Source organism: Bufo gargarizans, chromosome 4 (genome assembly GCF_014858855.1).
Source record: "Bufo gargarizans isolate SCDJY-AF-19 chromosome 4, ASM1485885v1, whole genome shotgun sequence".
Lineage (NCBI taxonomy): Eukaryota > Metazoa > Chordata > Amphibia > Anura > Bufonidae > Bufo > Bufo gargarizans.
In genome coordinates this window covers 188725507-188741208 of record NC_058083.1, presented here as the reverse complement: position 1 = coordinate 188741208, position 15702 = coordinate 188725507, and the positions used below count along the sequence as shown (strand labels likewise).

Here is a 15702-nt window from a genome sequence, read left to right as displayed (position 1 = left end):
TCTCAGGAATGCACACACATATGAACATGGGACCAACACAGATGCCTTCATCTGCCAAGCGCTCATCAAGAGATCAGCCAGTGTCATAGGTACAAATCTGCTGACAGATGCCTTTTAAGGTTATCAAGTCCTTTTTACCATATAGTGAATGGTTCAGAAAAGAAAAAAGAAAACCCCAAAAACAATGCTGCAATTGTGTTTTTTTTTCTATTTCACCTGACTTATGTAAAAAAAAAAACACACAAAAACACACACAATGTACTACTTTATGGAATATTTAACAGTAAAAAATACAATTCATAAAAAACTCAAAAGATAAAAAACATAAAGATAAAACCAATTAGGGTTTTTGGAAGGCAGGGAAAGAAAAACTTGGCTTGGTCTTTAACTTGTATTATAGTGCATATAGCAATGTGTCCCATTCTCATATGATCTTATGACTTGTGTTTCGGAGGGCATATGGTCTCGTGCAAGGACCCTCACCCTAAGTTCACACTTGAGCGTTTTACAGCGCGTTCCTACGCGCTGTAAAACGCTCAACAGGCAAGAACCAATGATTCCCTATGGGGCTGGTTCACATTTTCGCGTTTTACAGCGCGTTTGAACGCGCTGTAAAACGCCTGACGCTCAAACAAGTACAGGAGCTTTTTTTGGCGCGTTTGACGCGCGTTTGGGCCATAGACTCTTTGGACAACACTGCTGTCAATAACCCAAACGCGCGTCAAACGCGCGTTCACTATTAAAAAAACGCGCATAAAAACGCGCGACAAAAACGCGCATAGAAACGCGCGTTTGAGAAACACTCATGTGTGAAACCAGGGTAAAGGATCTTTGCAGAGAGCAATTATTACCTTATTATTTACTGTGCAGCAATGTTGGTCCTTGCAGTATTTGCACAGGGGTGAGCCGTGTACACTGAAGTGTGGGCACGTGCAGTGTGTTCGCCCTACGCATATCCTGCATGAATGATTGACTTTACAGTGCACACAGTACCCTCCACATGACTTGCACCCTAAGGCCCCTCATATCTGTGCCTTCTAGACACTGGCTGGAGACTGGCTTGTGCAGCTTTATGTGCAGTATATAGTTTTTCTAAAAGATGGCTGGACTATTGTACTTCTAGCTCCTCATAGATTGTAAGCTCTTGTGATCGGGGCTTTCAATCCTGTTAGACTTTTGAATTAGTTGTGTCACAATGTAATGCCTGATCTGGTTTTTCAATTGATTGTGTCAGAAATAGACAAGGCTGCATGTAAGTAAGGAGCTTCCATGCATAGCTGCATCTTACCTGTGTTCTCACTCTTTCAATTTTATCCACTTTGAAATGATGCGTCTTATTGCTGTCTTCATTAAACTGCTGGATGACACGATTAGCCTTTGCTTTTATGTATGGGGCGGTATTGCTCATTAAAAAGGGGCAGGCTACGCAAATACGAGCAACTGTCCTAGAAGGAACTGATAATAAAAGGGTCATTGAATGAGCAGATTGATTTGACAGGAGCAGCCCACGTCCTACATTATACGTTGCTCTTACCTGTGCCAAGGGTGCAATTATAATTCAAGAGTCTCTGACTTCTCGATGTCTTGGATATGAAAGTGATGACTTTACAGTGACCAGATACCTGGAGCATACAAGTACAGAGCTTGTAAAGTATTCTTGTTCTATGCATATTTTTAGAGATGAGTTTAGAACAATGGAGAAGCTCGGTGATTACACAGAGAGTTGGCAAGAAAAGCTCTATGTGGCTATATGGAAGGTTATGCACCTGGACTGAGGAAACAACATGTGCAGTTTTGTATTAAAGAGGACCTTTCACCACTCCTGACGTGCCTATTATCATAGCTACATGTATTCCCCATGTAATAACAATTCTAGAACATCTATTCCTATGGCTCTGTTATGGACTATTGATACAAAATGGATACTTGCTTGTTGAGCTAAGATGGTGGCCAGGCATTCAGCCTACACCTATAAACTAGAATCTTACTTTGTGTTTTTATCATGTGTTTCTTTGTGGTTTCTGTTCAGCTCAAGCAAGCAGCTACAAAGAAAGAAGTAACGGTTTCACCCAGGGGGGAGGGAGAAGGAATTTCCTCTGGCCGTCAAGGTTACAGAAAAGTAGAGAGTTCATAGCCAATAGAAAATATATACTTTATCTTTCACCCCCCTCCCACTCCTTCCTCTCATGAAACCCATGTTGTTTTCAGAAATAAACCAGAGATACTGATTAACTCCATGTAGTGAGTTGTCTGTCTGATCTCTCCGTGCACGTATCTTAATTAATTTGGAGCAGTACATCAAATCAATCTGGCAGCTTTGTCAGAACCAGAACAATTTTGGCGCCCAATCGTGGGGCTCGAGGATTGGACCCTCTGTTCCCGTACCCCCAGAGACCAGACGAGGAGAGGCGCACTAACGGACACCGGGATCGCAACCCGTGATATGAGGTAGGAAAATTGAGTCATCTTGCCTATAAAGTGTCCCCTGGTGTAGCCTCTTGGTGTTCGTCTGAGGGAGGGGTGCGGAAGCAGTCTGGGACGTCCTCGAGGGCATGAAAGTAAGAACCCCATATGTTTTCTTAAAGTCTTGATGTACTGTGTTGTGCCTATAAGTTGTGAAGACCCTGTTGACAAGTATCATTGACTGGAGACACGGAGTTCTCCTGTGTTCCTGTATCGGAGTTCAGCCCGGTGTCTGACTCAAATCTCCATAAAGGGGACGATCACAGATGGGTGGAGAGCGGTTCGCGGTAGCCCAGAGTGTGCTGACCGGAACTCAAAGGTCTTCACGTCCAGTGATTACTCTATGCAGAGGTCTTTAGGCGGCTTCAGTAGGTACGAGAGATAATGGGAAATGAGGAAAGTGTCCCGAAGGGTTACTGTTCACCTGAACAGTACGTGGCGGACAGGAGAGGCAAACGTTTCATAAAAGGATTAAGTAAGTTGGAGAAGAGTTAAAGGTGTCTGTAAAGGAGGCATCCTCATAAAAGGATTAAGTAAGTTGGAGAAGAGTTAAAGGTGTCTGTAAAGGAGGCATCCTATGTAGTGCTACCTGGCAAGTGTTGTTAAACGAGAAGAGAGGGAAGTTAGAAGATGATAAATTGACAGACATGGTCCGTGTGTGGTTGGACTGTAGTAAAGAATTTGAACAGACCGGGGGGGAACTAAATTTTGATGAGAAAAGACAGAGATATTTCTGTAAGCCTGGTGTTGCATTGATACATGAATTGCCACCACCCTATAATGGCGCCGGGAAGAAAGCAGGTGGGTGGACCTGCAAAACATGTGGTCAACAGAATCCCTCCTCCCGTGATACGTGCCTTCCCTGTGGGGTTCCCCACCCACAAAACCACACCTTGGTAACTACTCCCCGGCACGTCCCATCACTTCCCGTGTTAGCTACAGCGCCATCTTGTCCCCAGGCAACGCCCATGAACGGACCTTTAATATCATTCGGTCCGGACCCCCCCCGTCACTCCTATGTCACCCTTGCCCCTTCCTACTACCTTGTACCCGATGATAAACCCGGACGGTACATTCATGCTACCCCACTCACCTGCCACCCTTACTCCTATAATGGTAGGGGGGCAACCTGATGAAGCAGAACAGGGGGATGCAGACGGTGCTGCAGAATCCACAATGGGCATACAAAATGCACCGGGTAATATGCAGACTCCTTCGCGGGGTACCCCGACAGACTACGGGGATCCGCCAACTTTACCCCTGGCACCACAGTGGACTGTACCCATGACCGTGCGCCCATCACGACGTTCACAAGATCAAATACTGCAGGGTCGGATTACAGAGTTACAAAAGAACTTACAGAAAATTGAGCAGGGAAACCTTGAGACACTGAAAGAAGCCCTAGCACTTAACCGGCCACAGGGACCACCAAAATATGTGTCTTTCACCCCACAACAGTTATTCACCATAGTGAATTTACTGCCTGACCCTGAGACCCATCCCATGCCCTTTTTCAGGAAGCTGTCCCAAGTGCATCAAACCTATGGGTGCACATGGTCGGACCTGCAAAGTATAGTGGAAAACAAGACAGGTGAATACTCCACACTGATGATGGATCAAATCCACATCCCTGAACTTAAAGGTGCTAACTTTGGCCCCCGGGATCATGAGTCTGGAGAATTCTTTATAGAACAACTACAGAAATGGACAAAAGCTAAAATTTGCAGATCATTCCATGCAGATCATTCCACCACATTGCAGGACAGCTGCGGGGGATCAGTTGACCCCCACCTTTTTTCTTTTCACAGAAATGTTAGTTTCTGCTGTGTTAGTTTAAGCTCCTCTTTCTGATAAGAAACTGTCTTGCTTCTTGGTCTTTGTGGTTTTCACTCAAATTATGTGACACCCATGGCTGCCGGATGTCTGACAATAAAATTCTGCACTGATTCATATGAGCAAGGGGATTCGCTGCAAACCATTTTGCACCTCATCCCCAATACTCTCTGGGCCAGAGGACCCCAGGATATTGGATACCTCAGTGTCCCACCAGTCACTGTGACCCTGAAGGACCCCAAAGTCCTACCATACAAAGAGACTGGACCCAGTAGCCAGAGAAGCCCCTTCCTGTGTCAGAGCTATCCATGCTGCCAGCTCTCTTCTAAACGTCACATCTGACGTTGTGCTGGGTCATCCCCTCACTATTCTGGCTCCCCATGACATTTCTGCCATCCTCCAGCAGACTCAACCTAAACACCTCACTGCACAGCGCCACCTCCGGCTTCCGTGTAGTTTGCTTCTGCCAGATAATGTCACGATTCGGAGGTGCCACATCCTCCATCCTGCTGCACTCCTTCCTCTTCCAAGGGGGGAGTATAATGGACATTCTGAAGATTTTATTGATCTACAGGCACACTCGAGCTGACACCTCTGAGGCCAGAGGAAACGCCCTAGCTGACCAAGCTGCGAAGGAAGCAGCAGTGAAAGAGGAAAGAGTTCAGTCAGACCAGATTATGATAACACAGGAAGACCTGGAACAAGAAGAAATCACATAGGACCTCCTGAAACAAATACAGAAACAGGCCACGCCACAAGAAAAATTGGATTGGCTAAAAGAGTCAGCCCAAGAAGAGAAAGAATCTGGACTGTGGACCCAAGGAAGGAGAGCATCTCTGCCCAAAGCTCTCTATCCTCTGATAGCTTCAATAGCTCATGGGCCCACCCATCAATCTAAGACCATCATGAAAGAACTAATAGACAATGGCCCCAGGTATAACCCCTGTCCTGGTGAGGCATACTCAGTCTTGCCTCATCTGTGCGCAGTGCAACCCGGGAAGACCTGAGCCTACACCAACCAAATGTCTCCCCAAAGCCCAGTACCCGTTCCAACGGATTCAAATTGACCACATCCAGATGCCAATGTGCCAAGGGTTTCAATATGTGCTAGTAGTGATAGACTTGTTCTCTGGGTGGCCAGAAGCCTACCCCGTCCGAAACCGGACAGCAACCACTACTGCAAAAAAACTGATGCAGGAGCTTGTCTGTAGGTTCGGAGTACCTGAGGTCATTGAGAGTGATCAGGGCCCAGCATTCACTGCTAGATTAACCCAAGAAGTCTGGAAGATGGTAGGGTCACACTTAGCCTATCACACACCCTACAGACCCCAAAGCGGCGACAAAGTCAAACGACTGAACGGGGTACTGAAGTCCAAGATGCTGAAAATGACTGGGGAGACAGGGCTCAGTTGGGTACAATGCCTGCCAATAGCACTATTTTCAGTTAGACACACCCCTAGGCCTCCACACAAAATTTTGTTTAGGACACGGCCTAGGATGGGACAGTACTTCCCACAGCAATTGCAAATGCATTATGAATCTGTTGCTAAATATGTGATTGCCCATAGTAAACAATTGTCTAACATATGTGCACAAGTTTTCTCTTCCATTCCAGATCCTGACTCCCTAGAGGGAATACACACTCTCAAACCTGGAGAGTGGGTGGTGGTCAAGAAACACGTCAGAAACGCCCTCGAACCACGATACAAGGGGCCTTACCAGGTGTTGCTGACTACCCCGACCTCTGTGAAACTCGATGGAGGCTTACCTGGATCCACACCTCACATTGTAAAAGAGTAAAGGCTGTCCCGATGACCCTGGAACAATAAGCCATGAGGGTCCACCTACTTATGACTTTAACAGTGGGCATATCTGCAGTGTTCACGCCACTGGGTGATGAATGGGACAATTCACTGACACGGCACCATCAAATTCTAGTCCAGGGGTTGAGACACTCAGAGATTGTTGGATCTGTACCCACAGTCCCGTGAGTTCAACCAGTATGCCTTATGTTGCAATTCCCTTGGAACTTTCTGAACTGATTGACCTGTCTAATTCTACCATCTTTCTCACTACCATACACCAAGTTAAATCCAGTACAAACAAGGACAAGGAAGTAGCCTTACCTGTTGCAGGGTGGGCAGATGCCCCATGGCTCATGATAAACAGATCAGGACCCTCGGTAGATTATAGCTCTACTCCTTGGCGAGAGGGACACTGGGCTAATGTCACATGTTTTCCTAGCTGGACACACTGTTATTGTCTCCAAGTACAAACCAAAGGTATGACATTTAGTCCACACATACACTCAGGTTGCAATGATTCAAAAACAGACAGCCACGTGCAGTGTATTGGTGTAGATGCTGAGAACGGAAAGGATCTGCCCTGTAACAACCGTACTGTACAGGATCTCCTGACAGGTATATTAGCTAACGACACCGAAAGTCAGTCAAAAGGATATGAGTTGGCGAAAGGGACACAATTAGCCAAACTAATTACCCGATTATTCAATAGCACAGAAGTTCCAGAAGATATATACTTAGTTTGTGGACACAAAGCATACAAATGGTTATCCGAGAATGTCACAGGACTGTGCACCATCGCCAGGCTTACTCCTGCCACCTTTATAGTATCACACTCTCAAATTGACATAAATGCAGTACCTAAACACACCTTGTATCGTAGGGCCAAAGATAACACACCCAGACCAAATGGCAAGCCACATGTAGTAGAGATGAGCATTACCAACAAAATTGTTAGTTCCATCTTCATATATCCCATGATAGTGCAGATGTGGGATCATCTGGTAGTAGCAACAGACTACCTGGATGACCAAATATGGGGAGTGATTAGACTTATGAATACCTCAAACATTGTGCAAAACCAGTTAATCATTGTCACCAACCAACACACATTAGTTCTAGATTATGTTACAGCTAAAGATGGAGGTATGTGCCAGGTTGTGGGACCCTCTTGTTGCCATTACATAGACCCGCAGGGTAATTTGCAAGTTAAGGTGGGTATAGAGGAAATGGCGGATTTAAGAGATAAATGGCTGGACGCACATAAAGCTGGTAAAGATACATGGTGGTCTGATACCTTCTCTTCCCTTAACCCCAATAACTGGTTCAAAGGTATTGGGGGTTGGCTCATGGGAATTGTCCAGGTAATATTGCAGGTAGCCCTAATAATATTGGTGATATATGTAGTGATTAAGCTCGTTCTTATTTGTGTGACCCGCTTTTCAAAAAGAATGAAGAAAACTGATGAACGACCTATTATGCTCCTCTACGATGAGGAAGGACAGAAGGAAACATCGTTCAACACAGCTCCCCCTCCTCACAATGATGCCTGGCTGAGATAGGGTGAGATGAATCCCAGGGTATTACCACAAGTCCGAGCAACCGGGAGCCTACCTATAAGGGGTAGGTTGTCGCCACTGCGGGTGAAGAGGATACGAATGGTATGCCCAGGGGATTCGCTAGGCGAAGGGAAAGTCTACAATCAAGTCTCCAAGGGGGGACTGTTATGGACTATTGATACAAAATGGATACTTGCTTGTTGAGCTAAGATGGTGGCCAGGCATTCAGCCTACACCTATAAACTAGAATCTTACTTTGTGTTTTTATCATGTGTTTCTTTGTGGTTTCTGTTCAGCTCAAGCAAGCAGCTACAAAGAAAGAAGTAACGGTTTCACCCAGGGGGGAGGGAGAAGGAATTTCCTCTGGCCGTCAAGGTTACAGAAAAGTAGAGAGTTCATAGCCAATAGAAAATATATACTTTATCTTTCACCCCCCTCCCACTCCTTCCTCTCATGAAACCCATGTTGTTTTCAGAAATAAACCAGAGATACTGATTAACTCCATGTAGTGAGTTGTCTGTCTGATCTCTCCGTGCACGTATCTTAATTAATTTGGAGCAGTACATCAAATCAATCTGGCAGCTTTGTCAGAACCAGAACAGCTCTATGTTGTGCCGTTCTGTTATTATTTCTACAAGAAGTTCTGAATGAATTGCTGGCAGTCTGCAGTAAGGGTAACGAGGGGTGGTAACCAGTTCGGGGGGTGTACCTGCACAGACTCACTCTATCCAATCAGTGCTTCCATTTTTAGACCCCCCCCCCCCCCACAACTGGTAACACCCCTCTGTACCCTTACTGAAGGCTAATAGCAATTCATTCATAACTTCTAGTAGAAATATTAAAAGAACGGCACAACATAGAGCCATAAGAATAGATGTTCCAGAATTGTTTTTACATGGGGAATGCAAGTAGCTATTAAAACAGACATGTCAGGAGTACTGACAGGTCCTATTTAAAATTAAATAATACTTCACTGAGTAAAACTACTAGTGAAAAATATAGTAGTGGACAGCACACTTTCCATTAGCAACCAGTGTCAGACAGCTGCTGTCAAGCCAAATAAAATCATGGCAAGATAAAAAATGGATAGCACCCATAAATTACCACCTAGATATCTCCAAAGACTCAAATTCCAAACATGCAATTTTTTATTGTTCCACTCATTTGAAAGCGCATAAAGGGGTTCTGCGGTGGGTTAATGCTTATGGCCTAGCCTCAGGATAGGTCAATATCTAATCTGCAACGTCTGATTCCCTGTACCCTGTTGATCAGCTGTTTGAAGAGGTAGTGGGGCTCATGTAGGTGCTACTTCCTCCTCATAATTACCTGCCCATTGTCTCGACTGTAGAGGAGGTGCAGTGTATTTACAACGGATCCTTCCCATTCCAGTGAATGTATTGTAATTACAAGAGACAGGACGCACAGGTAATTTTGAAGAGGAAGTCTTCAAACAGCTGATCGGTGGTGTTGCCGGGAGTCAGATCCCCACCAATCTGATATTGATTACCTATTCTGAGGGTAGAGCAGCAATATTAACCCACTGCACAAGTAAAATAGATGTATTGATGGTGAATATTATAAACATAACTACAGACAATGAGCTAGTGCAGATGTCAGAATGCTGACTGCCATATTCTTCCCTAAGATTATATATTTTTCTACTAGCTAGCACATTCACCTGTTGTGTAACACACAAGACATTATAGATGTTTGCTGGTATTTGTTATTATCAGCTTATCGATAAATGGCATGGCTCTCTGGTGGTCTCTACTTACCATTTCAGGGAATGAAATGTTATCATTGCTACACTCTTTCCACGATTTCCCACTCAGGACAGAGCATTTTGTTTCAACCACATCCAGATCCATATAGTAGATGAAGCCTCCATGTTTTGTCACTGGCTGAAATTAGAAAATGATAAAAAAAATTAAAAAAGAGAGAATAAAAAATAAAAATAAAAAAGACAGCAACAAATAGAAGTCATTGAGTTGTTTTCTCTCATTCAGTTGTTCTTTCTTTCAGTGATTTCCAACTATATTTGTTATATCTGATGACCGCCATTATAATTGTCTGAGGGGTTGCTGTTCACCAGTATTCCCAGGACTTGGTCACAACCTCTATGGGAACTGTAATAGCAATCATTCCCGTTAGTCACTTTTGTAGAAAAAGAAGGCATCAGAGGAGAAATGTATAATACAACACAGGTTTGGTGATGGATCCCATTGGAATCAGGGGAACCATCCAGATAATATCTAATTACAATGGCCACCCTATAAGGTACCTTTCATACTACATTTTAGTGTGCTTGTGAGTGTATATTCTAAGGCAAATATATGTTGACTTATGACATAGTTTTGTATATGTTTTATATGTTACTAGCTGGAGGACCCGGCTTTGCACGGGTATATTTCATCTATTTCATTTAATGTTTGTGTGTGTCATTAAAAGATATCGACAGTATCCCCCTTAAGAGTTACCTCTACAGCACCCTGCCCCTTAACACTGACCTCCATAGCGGACCGTCCCCTTAACTGTGACCTCCACAATTCCCTGTCCCCTTAACAGAGACCTCCACAGTGCCCGACCCCTTATCAGTAACTCCAAAACAGCCCGCTACTTTAGCAGTGACCTCAACAGCATCCCGCCCCTTAACAGTGACCTCCACAGCGGCCGCCCCTTCATTAGTGACCTCCACAGTACCCAATCCCCTTAACAGTGGCCTCTACAGCAATCTGCCCCTTAACACTGACCTCCATAGCGGGCTGTCCCCTTAACTGTGACCTCCACAGCAGCCAGCCTCTAGGGTGGCCAGAGGTCCGGTTTCAGACTCCCTGTCCTCCATCCGACACCGGACCTGGGTGTGTGTGGCTTAGCGGGACCTGGGGGCGTGGTTTTAAGTCAATCTTTTGAGGGTGGCCTGAATGGCCACCCTACCTGCCCCTGAACTGTGACCTCCACAGCACTCGCCTCCCTTAAAAGTGTCATCCATAGCACCCTGCCCCTTTAACGCTGACCTACAGCATTACAGCAGTGAAGAAAAATGGCTGGGTTGTTATGGAAACCTAGTGTAAAACTGTGTGCAGGGGCAGGTTCGGACGGGGGGCAGGGAGGCGCAGGCGGCGCAGCCCTGGATGTAATTACGGCGGGCAGCAGTGGCGGCAGGCAGTAGGAGATGAGCGCTTTCATTGTGGAATCGCTCATCTCCATATTCATCTGTATCGCCATCCTCAGGACAGTGATACAGATGGTTGTGCTGTTGGGCAGGGGAGGGAGAGGCGTCTTCCTCACCTGTTCTTCTGATAGGCCGCAGCTCAGGGATAACGCTCAGTCCTGGGCCTCTTCGCTGCCGGTGGGGGCACGGCCCCTCCGTTCAGTGGATGACTTTTTTGTAGCCCTGGGTCAGATATATGATGATCTGGATCGTATTGCTCTGGCTGAATCTAAACTGCGTCTTTTATGCCAGGGTAAACAATCCGCAGAGATATACTGTTCATAATTTCGGAGATGGGCAGCTGATACTGGTTGGAATGATGCTGCACTCCGAAGTCAATTTTGCCATGGTCTTTCAGAGGGATTGAAAGATGCATTTGCCTTTCATGAGAGACCTACCTCTTTGGAGTCTGCCATGTCTCGGGCTGTTCGTATTGACAGGCGTCTTAGAGAGAGAGAAGAGATCACTCCTTCCTGTCATACTCAGTCCAAGGACAGTGGGGCGTTCTCATTCAGTGCGCAGGAGCCTCAGTCTCTCTCAATCCTCTCTGAGCAGGAGTCCATGCAGCTGGGTTTGCTTGCCTCTAACAATAGAGAAATTTAGCTCTCAGAGAAGGGTTTGTTTCTGTTGTGGAGGTATAAATCATTTGGCAAATGTTTGTCCCTCTAGGAGATTCAGGGAGTTTTTTGAGGGTAATAAAGAAACAAAAAGAAAAAAATCCTCTAAAAACGTTCCATCTGTTACTATTGGCAAGGTTGATGCGGAAATTGAAGGTTTTCCGTTTGCTTGTAGTTCCCGTTTTGTCCTTCCTGCCAGGGTGGCGCTAGAGAGCAAGAATATTGTTTGTGAGATTTTTGTAGATAGTGGAGCAGCTGTCAATCTCATTGATAATCAATTTGCTATAACGCATGGTTTCCAGGTATGCACTTTGGGAAAGGACATACCTGTTTTTGCTATTGATTCCGCTCCACTTTCTCAAAAATCGTTAAAGGGCATAGTTCACAATATCCGTTTGATTGTGGCTGATGCTCATGTTGAGGATGTGTCATGCTTCGTCCTAAGCGGATTACCTACTTCTCTAGTGTTGGGGCTACCCTGGCTCACTAAACATAACCCCACCATTGATTGGCAAGCGAGGCAAATAAATGGTTGGAGTGACTTTTGCAGAGAGAATTGCCTCTCAACGTCTCTTTCAGAGGTTTCTACTAAGACTGTACCATCTTTTCTCTCTGAATTTTCGGATGTGTTTTCTGAGAGTGTTGTTCAGGAGCTGCTCCCTCACCGGGAGTACGATTGCCCTATTAATCTCATCCCAGGCGCCAAGCTGCCTAAATCTCGTTTATACAATCTCTCCCAACCTGAAAGGGTCGCTATGCGTACATATATCTCTGAGAGCCTGAGAAAGGGACACATATGACCCTTGAAGTCACCTGTTGCCGCTGGGTTTTTTTTTTGTTAAGAAAAAAGATGGTTTTACTATTCGTGACCCTTATCCGCTTCCTCTGATCCCGGACCTCTTTAACCAGGTTGTTGGGGCTAAAGTTTTTTCCAAGTTGGATTTGAAAGGGGCATACAACCTGGTCAGGGTCAGAGAAGGGGACGAATGGAAGACGGCCTTCAATACCCCTGAGGGCCATTTTGAGAATTTGGTTATGCCTTTTCGTTTGATGAATGATCCAGCCGTCTTCCAACATTTTGTGAACAGCATTTTTTATCATGTAATGGGGAAATTTGTAAATTTGTATTATTGTATCTAGATGACATTTAGATTTTTTCTCCTGATTTCAAGACTCATAGGGACCACCTACGTCAGGTTTTGCTCATTCTGCGGGAGAATAAATTGTACGCTAAACTGGAAAAATGTGTGTTTGTGGTTCCAGAAATTCAATTTCTGGGTTTTCTTCTCTCCACTTCTGGTTTTCGCATGGACCCTGAGAAGGTCCGTGCTGTGCTTGATTGGGAGCTTCCTGAGAATCATAAGGCGCTGATGCGTTTTTTGGGTGTTGCCGATTATTACAGGAAGTTCATTTTGAATTATTCCTCTATTGTTAAGCCACTGACTGATATGACTAGAAAGGGGGTAGATTTTTCCCCCTGGTCGGTAGAGGCATGTAAGGCCTTTTCTAGTATCAAAGAGAGTTTTGCTTCCGCTCCCATCTTGGTACAACCTGATGTCTCTCTGCCCTTCATTGTTGAGGTGGACGCTTCTGAGGTGGGTGTGGGTGCGGTCTTGTCTCAGGGTCCCTCTCCTGCCAAATGGCGACCGTGTGCCTTTTTCTCGAAGAAACTCTCCTCCGCAGAGAGAAATTACGATGTGGGAGATAGGGAGTTGTTGGCCATCAAGTTAGCACCATTGGCTAGAGGGAGCCAGACACCCTATTACCGTGTTTACCAACCATAAGAATCTGGCCTACTTGGAGTCAGCCAAGCGTCTGAACCCGAGACAGGCCAGATGGTCTTTGTTCTTTTCAAAGTTTAATTTTGTTGTCACGTTCAGCCCTGGGGTTAAGAATGTGAAGACGGATGCCCTGTCACGTTGTTTTCCGGGAGGGGGGAACTTTGAAGACACGGGTCCCATTTTGGCTGAAGGGGTGGTTGTCTCTGCTCTTTATCCTGAATTGGAGGCAGAGGTTCAGGCAGCCCAGGCAGAGGCTCCTGATCTTTGTCCTCCTGGGAGGTTGTTTGTGCCTCTCGCTTTACGACACACTAAGGAGCACTACGATACTGTCCTTGCTGGGCACCCGGGGGGTAGAGCCGCAGTGGATCTCATTGCTTGGAGATTCTGGTGGCCGGCTCTTCAGTCCATTGAGGGTTTTGTGGCAGCCTGCAAGACCTGCGCTCGTGCCAAAGTCCCTCATTCACGGCCATCAGGTCCTCTCCTTCCGTTACCCATTCCTTCCCATCCTTGGACACATCTGTCCATGGATTTCATTACGGACCTGCCTCGTTCCTCAGGGAAGACTGTTCCTCAGGGAAGCAAAATGGCGCATTTTATTCCTTTTCCTGGGTTGCCCAATGCTAAAACGCTGGCGCAGGCATTTATTGATCACATTGTCAAATTGCATGGTATTCCTTCAGACATAGTCTCTGATAGGGGCACACAGTTTGTTTCCAGATTCTGGAAGGCTTTCTGTTCTCGCTTGGGGGTTCGGTTGTCGTTCTCTTCTGCTTTCCACCCGCAGTCGAATGGCCAGACAGAGCGCGTCAATCAGAATCTGGAATCATATCTGCGCTGTTTTCTGGCGAAGAATCAGGAGTATTGGTGTTCTTTTCTCTCCCTTGCAGAGTTTGCTTTAAATAACCGTCATCAGGAGTCCTCTGATAAGTCATCATTTTTTGGTGCATATGGGTTTCATCCGCAGTTTGGGACATTCTCTGGAGAGGGGGCTTCTGGTTTACCTGATGAAGAGAGATTCTCCTCGTCTTTGTCATCTATTTGGCAAAAGATTCAGGATAATTTAAAGAGCATGAGTGAGAGATATAAGCGTGTGGCGGATAAGAGACGTGTGCCTGGTCCGGACCTGAATGTTGGTGATCTGGTGTGGTTGTCTACTAAGAATATCAAATTGAAGGTTCCCTCCTGGAAGTTGGGTCCTAAGTTTATCGGGCCTTACAAAATCTTGTCTGTCATCAATCCCGTTGCCTACCGTCTTGATCTTCCTTAGACTTGGAAGATCCATAATGTTTTTCACAAGTCCTTATTAAAACCTTATGTCCAACCCACTCCTCCTCCGATTGTGGTTGATGGTAATCTCGAATTTCAGGTCTCTAGGATTGTGGACTCTCGTATTGTCCGCGGTTCTCTTCAGTACTGTCACAACCAGACAGCTGAGAAGCTCTGACAGAGGCCTTTCAGAACCTCCTCCTTGAATTTCTGTGTTGTGGTATTCAGCTCCTCCTCTCGTCAGCCTCTCTCAGCTGTCATGTGTTAATTGCTTCCCTTTAAATGCCTCCCCAGAATGCTTTTCTGGGCGGCTTATATTACTTCCTGGAGTGTGTGTGCACGCTGATCTGTCCTCCTGTTTGCTTCTAAGCTAAGTGTACCTTTATCTGTTAACCCCTTAGGGACCCATGACGTACCGGTACGGCATGTTTCCCGAGTCCTTAAGGACCCATGACGTACCGGTACGTCATGAGTTTAAATTGAGATTGTGGCGCCCCAGGGGTTAATCCGCACAGGATGCCGGCTGAAATCATTCAGCCGGCATCCTGTCACAACGCCTGGGGGGGTCATGTGACCCCCCCGTATCGGCGATCGCAGCAAACCGCAGGTCAATTCAGACCTGCGGTTTGTTGCTATTTCTGCTGTTTCTGATCGCCGCGGTCCCTGATCGCCGCGGTCCCTGACCGCGGCGATCAGAAACTTTAGTGTGGCACAAATCTATAGTGATCACCCCCCCTGCACCCCTGCATGATTTTAGCCTGGTGAAAGGTGCAGGGGGGGTCTTGCGGGCGGTGTGGGCGGTGCGGGAGGCGGGCGGTGCGGCAGGCGGGATCGCGATCCCCCGCCCGCCTCCCGCTGAATAATCGTTGGCTTCTAGTGGGTATACCAGGGTGCCAGCACATTGCTGGCACCCTGGTATAAACGGCTGACATCTGTGAATGGATGTCAGCCGTTTAACCCTTTCCATACAGCGGTCCGTACGGACCGCTGTATGGAAAGAGTTAACAGTAAGATGCGGCTCCCTCCCTCTCCCATCGGGGGGCTGCTGTGCCTTTGCAGCCCCCCGATGGGAGAGGGAGAGAGCCCCCAGACAGCCCCCCGAAGCCCCAGTCCTTACCCTTCCCCGTCTGCGAAGTTGTGGCAGACGGGGAAGGTTCCCATGGCAACAGG

The 15702-nt window shown here is 46.3% G+C and overlaps 1 protein-coding gene across 2 annotated transcripts in view; it reads right to left on the bottom strand.

Annotated features, from left to right (window-relative positions):
* The window catches only part of LOC122935433 (fetuin-B-like), a 56040-nt gene that overhangs the window by 14375 nt on the left and 25963 nt on the right, over positions 1–15702 (bottom strand). For both annotated transcript variants that reach the window (XM_044291202.1, XM_044291201.1), the window contains exons 2-4: positions 9433–9558; positions 1535–1622; positions 1289–1455 (exon numbers count right to left, since the gene is read on the bottom strand). In XM_044291202.1, the coding sequence (XP_044147137.1) occupies positions 1289–1455; positions 1535–1622; positions 9433–9525 (348 nt within the window). In that variant the 5' untranslated portion in view covers positions 9526–9558. The remainder of the gene's footprint in view (positions 1–1288; positions 1456–1534; positions 1623–9432; positions 9559–15702) is intronic.